The 14,371-nt window shown below is 36.1% G+C and overlaps 1 protein-coding gene across 1 annotated transcript in view; it reads left to right on the forward strand.

Moving 5' to 3' along the window:
* The window catches only part of Vps15 (vacuolar protein sorting 15), a 529,585-nt gene that overhangs the window by 279,184 nt on the left and 236,030 nt on the right, over positions 1-14,371 (forward strand). The window contains exon 18 of the mRNA XM_090391958.1: positions 1,131-1,232. Within this exon, the coding sequence (XP_090248084.1) occupies positions 1,131-1,232 (102 nt within the window). The remainder of the gene's footprint in view (positions 1-1,130; positions 1,233-14,371) is intronic.

The raw sequence follows: 14,371 nt of genomic DNA on the forward strand, positions 1-14,371 counted from the left end.
ATTAATACTCCTTATATTGATGGTTCTTATTGGAAAGAACAGGATGCTAAGATGGATAAATAGAACATCAAGGAAAGAGTGTAGGAGGAATGAAGATATAAGGAATGAGATGGGGGTTAGAAAAATTAGCGACGAACTGAGAGGAAAGTAGACTGAGGTGGACTGGCCATGTATGGTGAAGACTGGTAGACCATCCAATTCAGAGAGTCTCGACAATGGAAGGGTAAGAGAAGAAAAGGAAGGCCAAGGGAAAGGATAGTGGGAAAACATCAAAAGGTATATGGAAGAAAATTGTCTGAGCAGCAGACCCCAGGACTGTCTAGAATTAAAATGCCAAAAAAAAAAAAAAGAAGAAATCGATGCTTCCTATCTTCAGTTCTTCTGATGTTGGGTTTATTCTTCTAGATGTGGAGTTGGAGCTTGCTCCAGTAGCTGACTTTTCACTGTTTGTCCTGGGTTCTCTGACAAAAATAGTGGGGGCCCTTCTGTAGTTAGGCAATGCCCCAGCCAGTAGCTAAATAATTAAATAAATATTTATTTCTTTTGTGTTGTGAATTCAACTGCCAAAGAAAACATGAATAACACTAATACCTTAGCTGTTCTACATATCTAGGCTTTGAAGTTCAAAAATATATGCTAGGAAATGCTCAGTTTTTAACCATTGGGTAGCCCACCAATCGTGCTAATGCACCATCGAATTACACCTTTTTCTATAAGACTGAAAGTGCTTATTTTTTATGTACAGTAAATTTTATGTTCACTTAGTTTTTTCCCCTGGAGAATGCTTGAGCTTAAGGGGGGGGGGGTATACTTGTGACTCACTAAAGTCAACTCCTAGGGACCACAGGTGTATTTCTTTTGGCATAGCATTGTGCCTGTAGAGATTTTATTGAGCCTTTTCATTAGTTTGTTATAGTGAGTGAGTGACTTTGGTATCAGCTTGCTATGTTATAAGTTGACTGTATAAAAATCATGGTCACATATTACTTAATTAAATGATGTCTAAGCAGTGAATTCAATTTTGGTTTAAATGTATTGAAAATATTTAAGAAACTTTGATATAATGGAACGCTGTATCACATCCATATTATATGTACTTTAATGTGCTTTTTTTTTGTTGTTGTCTTCAGGAAGATCGTCATCTCCGAGGAGCGTTCTTTGATGGAATAGTAGGTGTAGCTGCATATGTAGGCTGGCAGTGTTGTCCTATATTGAAGCCTTTGATACAACAGGTAGTAATAATTAAAATTGCAATAGTAATCATTGCTTTGGTAGTGATGTTTCTAAAACAGAAATATGCATAGTTGAATATAAGTGCACTTATTAAAATTTGTTATATATACTGTATAGGCAAAAAATTAATTAACTGGCAATCTCTTGAAAACTACACATCTCCAGTTCAGTGTGATAAAATGCATTTCACATATCACTCTGGATATAAAAACATCCGTGTAGAGGCATTCCCTCAGATATATCATAAACAGCATGAGTAAAAGCAGATGATATTAATTACCTTTCATGGAGGTCGCATCTGCAGCATTTCTGAAATCACTTCAGTACATGAGATTAGCAAAGACAGTGTAGAAATGCTGTTTTTTTTTACCTAAAATTATCAATGGGAGAAAGTTGCGTAGCAGCAGAAAAAATTTTGCTCAGAAGAGAAATGACAAAGTTTAACATTTCATTTGAATTTCTCTGCATTTAAAAAAAAAAGTTAGATGGCTAGCATTCCTAAGGACTTCAACAGCGGTTCTGAAGGTGTTGAAGTGCACATTTTGAATTTCTCAGCTATTCACAAAAAAAAATGTCAGATGGCTGCCATCGCCAAGGATTTCAATAGAAATTCTGACAGACAGTGAGCTTTCAGCAGCTACTGTATAAATTGGATATTTGCAAGTGTGTGTGTGTGTGTGTGCCTTTCAGAACCTCATCCCTTCCATCTTTTGCAGTAAATGGAAATGCCTATATTTGATATCAGATTTAATACCACTTTCCTTCATAATGCGATCCATATAGATAATGAATAAATACAGAGATAATGTGCACTCTTGTCGCACACCTGATTTTACCTCACATCATCTTCTTGTACCTCCTTCAAGTCTAACTGCCTTACAACTTAAATAGAGACTATGTATTGTTTGATATAATGTCCCATTTACACCATATAACTGTAGTGATTTGAAGAGCTTTCCTCTTGGCATCTTGTCATAAGCCTTTTCCAGATCAACAAAACTTAAATACAAATCCCTCTTATATTCCCAAGATTTCTCGACTATTTGTCTTAAAGTGAAAATCTGAACCTGACAACCTCTATGTGGCCTGAATTTGGCCTTGGTTCTTCACCAAGCTTCCCTTCCACAATTTTCTTAACCTTTCTCAAGTATACTTGCATAAATCTTGCCAGGAACACTCAGTAGGGAAATACCTCTGTAATTTTCACATTCAGTTTTATTTCCCTTTTTATAGATGGGTACTATGAGAGCTCTACTCCAATCATCTTTAATTTGACCCTCTGATGAAGCCTTCTGAATTATGTATTGCAGCCACTAATAAAACTTTTATACCTTCATATTTGAGTATTTCTATCCGCATTTCATCTACTCTAGCTGCCTTTCCACATTTCAGGTTTTTGATTACTTTTTCTACTTGAAGCATGGATATATATTCCTGATTGCATTCCTGTTTGGAGTTTTCTATGATCATGCTGCCACTGCTTGTTTCATTTACTAGTCGTTCAAAGTAATTACTCCAGACATCTAGAGTATCTTTACCTTCAGTTTTTATGTCACCTTTATGATCTCTGATTCCTTTTACAGTGCTCTTTCTTCCATTTCCTCCAATGGTTTAGGACACAAGGGTATACAGAGGATATGAAATAGGAAGTGATCACTATTTACTTTTGAGCAGGATAAAACTGAATTTCATATTGAAAAGAAGAGTGTATGAGAAAGTTTTAAAACAAAACAAGCTTGAGCAGCTTTCAGAGGTGAACTGCAGACTGAAATACACAAACATCATCGAAAAAAAATGAAAGAGTGAAAACAAGAACCAAACCGTGGAGATTCAGTGGTATGATTCAGGAAGTCATGACTCAGGAAGTTAAAGAGGCAATGTGAAAATAAGAAACCATGTGGAAAATTCCTGGCAAATAAGTCAGCTTTTTCTATATTCTCTAAGAGCACAAGCTGACTTATTTGCTAGGAACTTTCCACATGGTTTCTTCTTTTCACTTTGCCTCTTTCACTTCCTGAGTTCACCATGAAGTTCTGATTTTTTTATCCTTACTGACAACCTCACCACATGACTCTCTAGCTGAATCATACCACTGAATCTCCAAGGTTTGATTCTTGTTTTCACTCTTCCATTTTTTCTTCAGTAATGTTTCAGTCTGCAATTCACCTCTGAAAGCTGCTCAAGCTTGTTTTGTTTTAAAACTTTCTCACACCCTCTTCTTCTCAATATGAAATTCAGTTTTATCCTGCTCAAAACTAAATAATGATCACTTCCTATTTCAAATCCTCTGTGTACTCTTGTGTCCTGAACCAGTGGGAAAACATCACTATCAACTATAACATAGTCAGTAAGACTCTTCTTATTTCTTGCATCTTCTCTCCATGTGAATTTGTGCATATTTTTATGTTGGAACATGGTGTTAATAATAACTAATCTCTATCCTGAACAATATCCAGCAAGCATTTATCATTATTATTGGCTTTGTGCTTTTCTCCAAATTTTCCCAAAACATTTCTGTATGTATGGTAATCATTTCCTACTGTGCTGTTTAGATCTCCAACAAGGACTAACTTTTCCTTTTTCATTGAGCCAGCTGCCTTCTCTAATAGTTTAAAAAATTCCTCCGTTTCTTCGTGGCACCATAAGCACAAATAAGTCTCATTGTCCAGTTACCCATTCTGAAATTTTGCCCACATCACTCTACTTGATATAACCTGCCATTCAAGAAGATTATCCTCATATTTAGTGTTGAATATTATAGCTACTCCTTTTCCTTGATTTTTATTACCTGAATATTATAACTTGTATTTGTCGCTTAGAAAGATCTCACCTGTGCTTGTCTTTGTTTTGGCAACACCTATCATTTCGATCTGGTATTTATCTAATTCTTCTACTAGTTCCAATGCTTTTCCATTGCTCTGTTGATGTTGAATTGGGATGTGATCTGGAATTAGTTCCAGTAGTTGACTTTTTGCTATTCACCTTAGTTCCCTGACAAAAACAACGGGGACCTTGTTTAATGGGCAGTGCCTCAGCTGGCATGAAATTCTACCATGTTGTACCATCATTTAGCCAAATTGTATTCAATAAGAATACAATTTGGCTAAATCTCAAATTGCCAGCCCATCCTCGTTCATTCGGTATCTAGGTAGATACCTAACAGGGTGCACCACAAGAAGGTAAGAATTGGACATAGGTTAGAAGTCCCTGTTGGTTCTCTGCATTCCTTAAAAGGCTATATGTGAGGTCTTCTCCCAGTTATACAGCTTTCACCCTTAAGAACCCCAAATATGATTTCATAAAGGCCACCAGCAGAAAACTCACCTCTTGTCCAAATGGACAAGAGGTGAGTTTTGGTGAGCTGTCTGGTCACTTGTTAAGGTCATTGGATGCAACTTCCGCTCTCCTGCACTTCAACCTCTATCTCTCATTCTGATGTGGCACCACTGTTACTTCATCCAAAGATAAAGCTGAACTTCTGGCACCACTCTTTTTCTTTAACTCCTGCATAGATGACCAAGGGAAATCACATCCTACCATACTGGAATCCAAGCACCATATGCTTCCTGTAATTTTTCGACAAAAAGTCATCTGAAAACTACTAAAAACAATTGTAGAAGTCTATTTGTCAAACTACTTACTTATTGCCATCACCTCTGCCCTCTCCAAAATAATGAAGAATGTCATCAATAGCCAATTTCTCCTCTACTCAGAGGCACACCAATTAATCAGTGCCCACCAGCATCAATTCTGCCATTCAAGATCCATAGCTGACCTTGTACCTTACATCACCCACCACTGGAACTTACCATGGAAAGGTTCGGAGAAACTTGTGTTGTCATCCTTGACATTTCCAAAGCTTTCAACCATGTGTGGTATTGAGGCTACTTAACAAATTGCCATCCTTTGATCTCTCTACCATCTTGTGTAATTGGGTAGCCAGCTTTCATTCTGTTCATTTTCTGCAATTAATGTCTTCACCAGCAATGCTGGAGTGCCTCAAAGTTCTGTCCTGTCACCTACTCTCTTTCTCCTGTATCTAAATGACCTACTTGTAGTAACTTCTAATCCCATCCACAACTTTTCAGATGAGAGTATTCTTCACTCATCTTACCCATTTTATAAACCATGCAGTACTCTAACATCCCAGACTACAAGATCATCTACAACTACTGCCTTAAACATTGATCTACATACTATCCTCCAGTGGGATAAGAACAACCTTGTTATGTTCAATGCCACCAAAACACAGTATTGCCCTTTCGCACACAAAAGAGATCCTTGCTCCCCTACCCATGCCCTCAGTAATACACAAATAGAAACCAGACAAGATTAGATCTCTTTTCTTGGACTAATATTTACCTCCAGTCTTTCCTCTCATAGGTCATTAGTCTCCTCAGCAATCAAGAAACTTGGCATTCTCTTTTGTTCCAGTTTGCTTAAGAACAAGGATTTGCACAGATGGTTTGAGCATTTAACTTCCTAATTGAACATTAGGTCTCTGTTCAGTTAAGAGGCTAACTTGTCACATTAGCTGTGCTGATCACTTCTGCCTTCCTCTTAGGCACTTAAGCAGGCCTTTGCTATTAACCACTTGTGTCTCTTCCCCCTTTGTAATTGATGGTGATCAGTTATAAAGTTGACTGACTGCTAAGAATTTTCAAGTTATTTTGATTTTAATGGTACATTCCACACATTTTTCATTATGAAAAATTTCAGATAAGTGGCACTGATTTATAAACTAATATAACATTTTGAAATTTAAATTTTTATTCTGAATTTTTACTTTTACAATTTCATACTCTTCTAATTCCCTTTTTTCTTATTTGTTTTCCCTTGTTGTTTTTGCTTTATATAGCTTTATGTATATTTTCTAATTTTAATACGAAATCCAAGCGGGAGCTTGGCTCATATCTCCCCATGTCAAGAAATTCTAGTTATACTCCCAGTAGACTGATATTGCTTGTGAAGCATGCAGGACTGATCACCTGATATGCAAATTTTTATTATTATCAGTTACATAAGGAACAAAAAATACAGAAAATTCCTGTAATGCAACTTCCATTCTTTTACTCAAAGAAAAGTTATGAATCTGTTGGTGGAAGCCTACAAGCCAAAGCAAGAAGAGATAAGAATTCAAAATTAAGCTCTGGAGAAACCCACTCATTGTATCCACCTACAATATCCATGCCCTCCTGAAATGTGGAGACCTCCACTTAAGCATAGTCAGGAAATCTTGATGCAGATTTTTTACTACAACATTTACTAGAGATGCTTGGATAAAAATAATAATCCAAAAATAACTTCCCATCAGGTGTAACAAAATTGAAATACAAGAATTTGGTAATGCATCAAAAACCCAAAAGAAGCCCTCATAGAAAAGAAGAAAGCTTATTGAAAATTCCTAGCAAATAAGTCAGGAGATGCCTTAAAAGAATACAAAGAAAAATATAAGAGAGCTAAGCTATCTGTAAAACTATCTGTAAACAAGTCATGAAAAGATTTCAGGAAAAAAAAATAGAATCAGAAAGATTCCCAAATGTTCTGGATGCTATTGAAACAGCTTGGAAATGGGAGAAAGAGTACTGTAAAAGGAATAAAAGGTAATAAAAATGACATGAAAACTGAAGATAGTGATATCTTAGATGCCTGGTGTACTTTGAAAGACTTAAATGAAACAAGCAATTACAAGACAGTAGTAGAAAATATTAAAGAGAAGTGCACACAAGAATGCATATCAATACTTGAGGTAGAAAAACCTGTCCAAAGCCTGAAGTGTGGAAAGGCAGCTGGAGCAGATGATATTTGACCAGAAACACCCAGATATTATTATTATTATTATTAAGCGACACCTCCAAGGAGTTCAAAGACTCATCAAGGGAGGGCACTACTCTGAAACTCTCTATCTCCACCAACTACAGTGAAACACATCATCTGCACCATCACCACTAGTATTGTCACAGATAATCACAAACATCCATGCCTATGGCAGGATTGGAACCTGCAGCCTTTTGGCTGGAGAGCAAATATGTTAGCCATTCGGCCAACCAGGCTGACTGGAGGTGTAAAAGTTTTTACAGTGGCTACCCTGCATAATTTAGAGGGCCTGGTCAACTCTAATTCCATAATTGGAGTAGAGTTCTCATAGTTCCCATCTTTAAAAAGAGGACTAAAACTGAATGTAAGAATTTCAGAGGAATTTCTCTACTAAGTGTTCCAGGTAAGATTTATGGAAGCATACTCGAGCAGGAGGCTAAAAAAATTGTGGAAGAGAAAATTGGAGAAAAACAAGCTGAGTTCAAGCCAAACAGAGACTGTCAGGATCACATTTTCATTCTAAACCATAATTATGATCTTTAATTAGTATTTCAACCATAAGTAGCTTTTCCAATTTGGAGATTAGCAATCATGGTATGCCAGTGTCCATTTCTTTGCCATCCTTTTGATCTCATGCTCTTGTTACCTATCTATTTCTTTACATCATCGACCAAAGAAGTTATTTTTCTACCAGGAGATCTTCCTTCTAATTTCTCCTCCTATTTCCAGAGATGCTTTCCCTGCTGATCCTCTTAATATGTGTGTCCTGCCATCTTTTCACTTTCTCTATATAAGTTCTTCCCTGAGTGCTGTGTTGTTTTCCATTAACTTCCATTAACTTTGATACCTCTGTATTAGTTTTTATTTTATTCCTTCCAAGAAATCTTCAGTGCTTGTCTATAGCACCACATCTCAAAGGCCTGCAGTTTCTGATTATGGATTTTGCATATGTCCACATTTTGTGGTGTGGAGCGTTTATTAATCATCAGACCTCAAACCGTTCACAGGATAAGGTGGTCAGCCCCACTCCCTGGTGTGGCTATGTCCTGTAGTGTCGAGTTCTCAAGGTCTGTTTGCCTGCTTTACGGGATGATAACCCCCCCCCCAGGATAAATTGGAGAAAAACCCTACTGTCCATGCCCAAGACTGGCTAACTTGGCTATGGCTGAAGGAAGATCCTTCAGCTCCTCACATCACCGACAGGAATCGAACCTAGGACACTCCTTCCCCAGGCATATGGTTGTGAAGCGCACAGCCGCTAGGCTAACTGCGTGGACTTTTATTGTTCCTATATTAGTCTGTTTATTTTTTCCAGAGGTAATTAATAAGTTATTATTCCAAAATGCTTCTTTTTTCTTAGCTATTCTTAATTTTATTTCTGTAATTGTTGTTTCATCTTCTGTAGTTATTAATCCTAAATAATTATAAGCCTCTATATTTTTATTGATACTCTTAAATTTGCTTTGCTGCTGTTTTTTGCTTATTACCATATACTTTGTTTTAGCAGTCATTAATACTAAGCCATAATACTCTTTTTGATTAGTATTTCGACCATAAGTTACAAATTAGAGTTGAAGAAATTACAGAAAGATGGTTTGATGTAAAATTCAGGTGTAAAACATGGGTGCATATTATTTACTCTCTTATTCATTATCTATATGGATTGCATTATAAAAGAATGTGACATTAAAACTGATATACCTGATATCAGAATTGTAGATATCAAACTTAGCTCTTTGCTTTATGCAGGTGATGTACTCCTAAACACATCAAATACAAGTCTCTCTCTAGGATTCCCTATCTAAATTGGATAATAGCTGTAGCAAATTTGGCATGAAAATCAGCAATAAAAAGACAAAAACTATAAAAGTAGACAGAAATTTTAGTTATATTCTCAATACAGAATCTTAAGAGCAAGTAAAATATTTCAGCTATTTAGGCACAGTTTTTAGTGAAGATGGCAAATTAAATACAGAAATAAACAACAGAATAAGTAAAGCTGGCATAGTGGGGAACCACTCGAATAAATTTGCATTGAATAAGAGAGGAAATAGTCAGAACATTAAACTAGCAGTATACAAGACAGTATTCCAGCCAGTTTTAAGTTATACATCTGAGAGCTGGATTAGAAATAAAGCACTTGATCAAATACTTGAGACTACAGATATGAGAATTCTGAGAAAAATTAGAAGAGTCAACAGATGGCATCAATGGCTGGTACACCCTTGATTGTGCTGCATATGGATTACTGTGCACAGATTTGGTCACCTAGTTTTCAAAAGGATGAAGAGATGTTGGAAAGGGTCCAGAGGTTATTGACTGAGGTAATTTCTGATCTCTGGAATCTTAAATATGAAGAAAGGTTGAGAAGATGCAGTTTACAGAGTCTAGTGGGTAGGAGGAAGAGGGGGGGGGTGATAGAGACATATAAGTTGGTAAAGGATTATTGTGGAAGAGGTTTTTCATGAAATGGTAGGAGATTGGGAAAGAACAAGAGGTCATCCCTAGAAGCTGTATAAGGGGGGTAAGCAAGGGAGAGACAAGTCGTTTTTTTGCATGAAGACTTGTGAATAATTGGAATGCTTTGCCTGTGAGCGTTATGTCTGCAGAGAATTTTAATGTGTTTAAGGCAAGATATGATGAGCTATGTGTATAACAAAATGACCTCCTAGACGAGTTTTTGACTCTGTGGGATGATGATAATAATAATAACCTTAAAAATGAAGATATGAGAAAGGAACTTGACATTGTTAGCATTCAAGAATGTATGAGCAGAGTTAATCTAAGGTGGTATGGTCACTTAAATAGAATGGGAGAGGGAAGGTTAGCAAAATGAGTGTTTAATGCTAAGATGACAGGAAAAATACTCAGAGGAAAACAAGATCTAGATGCATTGATTCAATAAGAAATGCCCTAGAAGACAAAAATTGAAGTGCTGACAAGCAGTAGACTAATTTGGAGGAAAATTGTTGATAGGCAATTAGTACTAATGTAAACTTAATCATATAGTACTGTTCATAGTAGCCTGCACACCCGTTGAGGGTACATATCAGAAAATTGACGATGAAGAATAAGGAAGTAGTTGTATTGGACAGCATAAATAGCAAAGGCTATTAAACATGGAGGTGCTTTGGAAACAATTACTATATGTCTGCAGTGCAGCTCTAGCCACACTGGAGCATTCCATCCATTAGGATCCACATCCAGCATTCCATCCTAATGGATGGAAAGATTAATAATACTAGTATCTAAGAATGGCAATCTAAACAACTCAGAAAATTACAGACAAATCATTATATTTCTTACCATAAGTAGAAATCCATAACAGAATGCTTCTAGACTGAATTGAGCAATGAAATGAAATATGGAATTCCTCTTCTGCTCTGAAATCAAGTAGAATTCTTGAAAAACAGAAGCACTGTTAAATAAATTATTGCATTAATAGTCTGTTTGAAGAAGCTAAAAGATAAAAATCTTCTTTTAATCTTAAACTTTATAGATTTCTCTAGCATCTTTGATTTGGTCAATAGACAAAAGATATTAAAGATATTAACAGTTCTAAGTTACTGTATAATCCCTTGTGTAATTAAAACTACTGTATAATTAAAACAATAACAGAACCAACCAGAATGACCATGCAAGAATAATGATTAATGAAGAGATGACTGAGAGCTTTTCCATGGATATATGATAGTTCTTCAGGAAGACTCTTAGGCTCCATATCTTTTTCTTATTACTCTTGTCATTTTCAGAATTGCCGAAAATGGCTACAAATAGCTCTTAATAAGATTGGACCATCCAAGCTCACATAAGTGGTCTGCTTTGTAGATTATGTTGTGCTAACTGACACTAACATTCGGATTTCCCAAACCACCCCGATAATCTGTGTAAATATGCAGCATTGATTGGGTGGGGCAGTCAACAGGAGTAAAACTGAAGTCCTAAATATAGAATAAAAGGAATATCTGTATATCTGGAAATTCAAATTCATCACCACAAACACTACTGTTTGTTTATTTAACAAAACCACTGTTCAAGCCATATTTACACATGGTTCACAGATATGGAATATCACTATTCAGTGCACATTTAATATCATCGGTAGTTTTTTGGACAACATGCCGTAGATTAATATTAGGATATGCATTGTAGAAAGCCAATAAAGGCCTTTAGTAGAATTCAAAAAAAGTTAACTTGAGGTGGTTTGGACATGAACTTAGACATCATCCTAATTTAGGTTTCAGTGTACTTGCTCTCTAGACTAACAAATGGGCACAACGGAAGAGAGAGGGAGGTCAAGAAAGCAGTTTGGCAATACATAACAAAATTCTTTTTTGAAGATGAGATTTTTGCAACATCTGACATTTACTTGGCACATAATAGAACAACTTGGCTCACATTCATTTAATAAATGATGAATACAAAATGGAAATAAATTTTATGCTGTACTTTTCACAGAATTACTCTCTGACAGCTATATTTGTGATATCATTTGCAGGGTTTGCTTTTGTGAAAATTTTGTGCTTTTACTATTTGCAGTTGTGAGCTTAAAATAGCATTGGTTCTAGACCAGGTGGGTTTTTTTCTGTAGTTTATTGTAGTGATGCTCACTGAAATGAATGTCTACTGTATATCCCCCCCCCCCCCACAAAAAAAAAAACTTCACTCTCATCTGCTTGTGCTTATGTTGTTCCTTAGCTCCCTGAGAGTATATCATTTTACTGGACTCAGAGCAATAAAGGGAATGATCTTAATAATGCTTTCATTCCATCGTTGCTTTATATAACTATTTATTTACTGTGTGTTCACTTTGATAATGATGTGATGAGCTAAATCACATATATGGTGTACAGGAACCTTATATAGTAAGGCAAGTGATGTGAAGTCAGTCCACCTTTGCCTTGAGTTACCCCAGTCCTGAAGATACTTCTGTTACTTTACACTTGGATAAAGGATTAAACTAAATATATAATTTAGAACTTTATATAGCATATCATCTTCAGCAATTAAAATTGACACACACACACACACACAGTTTGATGTAAAATCAGGGTTGTATGCTAACTTCATTGCTATTTAAAATATTCTGTAGGTTACACCATTAAGGAAAGTGGTATGAAACCTGATATTCACATAGATTGTGGTTAGTTCTTTATTCTGTGCAAATTGTTATCCTTTCAGATATACTACAAATCTTCAAAAGTCTTTAACCAAATTAAATAATTGCTTTTTTTTTTGTTGCGATAAAAAAGAACACTCTGTGAAGATGCAAAAAATAAGATAGAAGATATTTGCTGCATTCATAGTGGTACACCTGAAAAACAAATTACAGATTTTTTGCTGTTTAGGAACACTTTTAGTAATGATGCCAAATTAAATATATTGGAATTTGATAATTGAATAAGTGAGATTTTACAGCAAGAAGTCAGTCGAATAAATTTATACGGAAAAACTTTCTTTTAAGGTTATACGGTGATCAGCATTCATATTTACGAATTTAGGGACACAAAACATACCTGTCGAAATGATTATTTTACTTCTTATTAATAAAATAACAATTGACTTTTCGACCCCTGTATTGAGGTCATCATCAAAAAGATACGTGTGCATATGAAAACAAGCCACATGCTCTTGCACTCTACAAAGGTTAATTGATATACGCTGTTAATTGATCTTTTACTTAGCCTGACTACTATTGAAAAAAAAAAAAAAAAAAATACAATAAACCCTGCTAAAGTCCTTGCATCTAAGATTTTTTTGGACGTGTACATTTCAGGTTGCTATTGAATTAAAAAAAAAAAAAAAAACTCCAAGTTTTTGTATTGAGATTTTTCTTTAGCTTGTTCTGGTTGCTACTATAATGGTTGCAAATGGGTCCTCCACATTCTTGCAATGGTTAGACCATCATTTTTTGTTCAGGTTAGGATTGTGTTTGAGCATTTCACATGCTTCTTTAAATTTCCTCTCGAACCAGGTTTTTGTGTGGTGTAGGGACTTGGTACCTTTTCAATCAATTCTGTGGTATGTCTGGAGTGCGTGGTCTGAAAGGCCGGTTTTCCAAAATGAAGGTATTTAATGTGTTGTTTGTGTTTGTCCTTCCTAATTGGGATGGTTTGCCCTTTCCCCTATGTGTGGTAGGTTACATGTGTATTGTATTTTGTAAACCCCTGGGTGGGCTAGGTGTGGAAGAGGATCTTTGGAAAAGCTGAGCAGGTGTCTTAATTTTGTTGGCGGTTTGAAGGTGGTTTTGATGTTGTATTTGTTTAGTGTTCTGGCTATTTTTTCCGAAATGCCTCCGAAATTCTTGAAATTTTTTCCGAAAAGATTTCAAGAATGCCATTGCCATAAGGTATGGCAATGGCATTCTTGAAATCTTTTTTTGAAGGAATCGATAGCACGATTACCACTTAGTCAAAAAATTAGCTGCCACACTCAAGGAATTAGTAGATTATTCCCCTTCCTACGTAAAAAATACACAACACTTCATAAACAAAATTAAAAACATTACACTCAACAACCAAGATTGATTAGTCAGCTTTGACATAACTTCCCTTTTCACCAATGTCCCGATCAATGATACTATTATGCTCCTACAGAACATATTTCTACATGACATCATAGTCCTCTTTGCCCATGTACTCCGCTCTGGATATTTCATGTGGCAAAACAATTTTTACCTTCAAAAAGAAGGTACAGCCATGGGCCCCCCCCCCCTTGAATAACTAACTTTTATATGGAAGACTTTGAGCAATGAGCTCAGAGTCAGCGTGCCTAAAGCCCAAAATTTGGCTCAGATATGTCGACGATGTTTTTGCCCCCCCCCCCCCCCCCCCATGGCCACGAAGCACTAAATTTCCTTAGCCACCTGAACAAACGACACAAACGTATCCAATTCACCATTGAAATTGAAAAAAAAACAACTCTCCTCCTTTCCTAGACACACTCGTCACACGTCTTCCCTCAGGCTGTCTCTCCTTCTCATTCTACCGCAAACCTACACACACCAGGCCAGTACATATGCAAAAATTCTTACCATCACCCAACACAAAAACTAGGTGTCATAAGCACCCTTAAACATAGAGCTCAAACTATTTGTTCAAATGAGCAAGCTCTAAACCAGGAATACGAGATCATCAACCATACGTTTATAAAAAATGGATACAGTAAAAAAACTATTCACAAGATCCTCCACAAAGACACCACTAAAAACAAAAAACATTTCAAGAATGCCATTGCCATACTTTATGTTAGAGGCATTTCGGAAAAAAATAGACAGAACACTACACAAATACAACATCAAAACCACCTTCAAACCCCTGAC

The sequence above is a fragment of the Typopeltis vanoorti genome, chromosome 4 (assembly GCF_054136105.1).
Source record: "Typopeltis vanoorti isolate ZY-2024b chromosome 4, IOZ_Tvanoo_1.0, whole genome shotgun sequence".
Classification (NCBI taxonomy): Eukaryota; Metazoa; Arthropoda; class Arachnida; order Uropygi; family Thelyphonidae; genus Typopeltis; species Typopeltis vanoorti.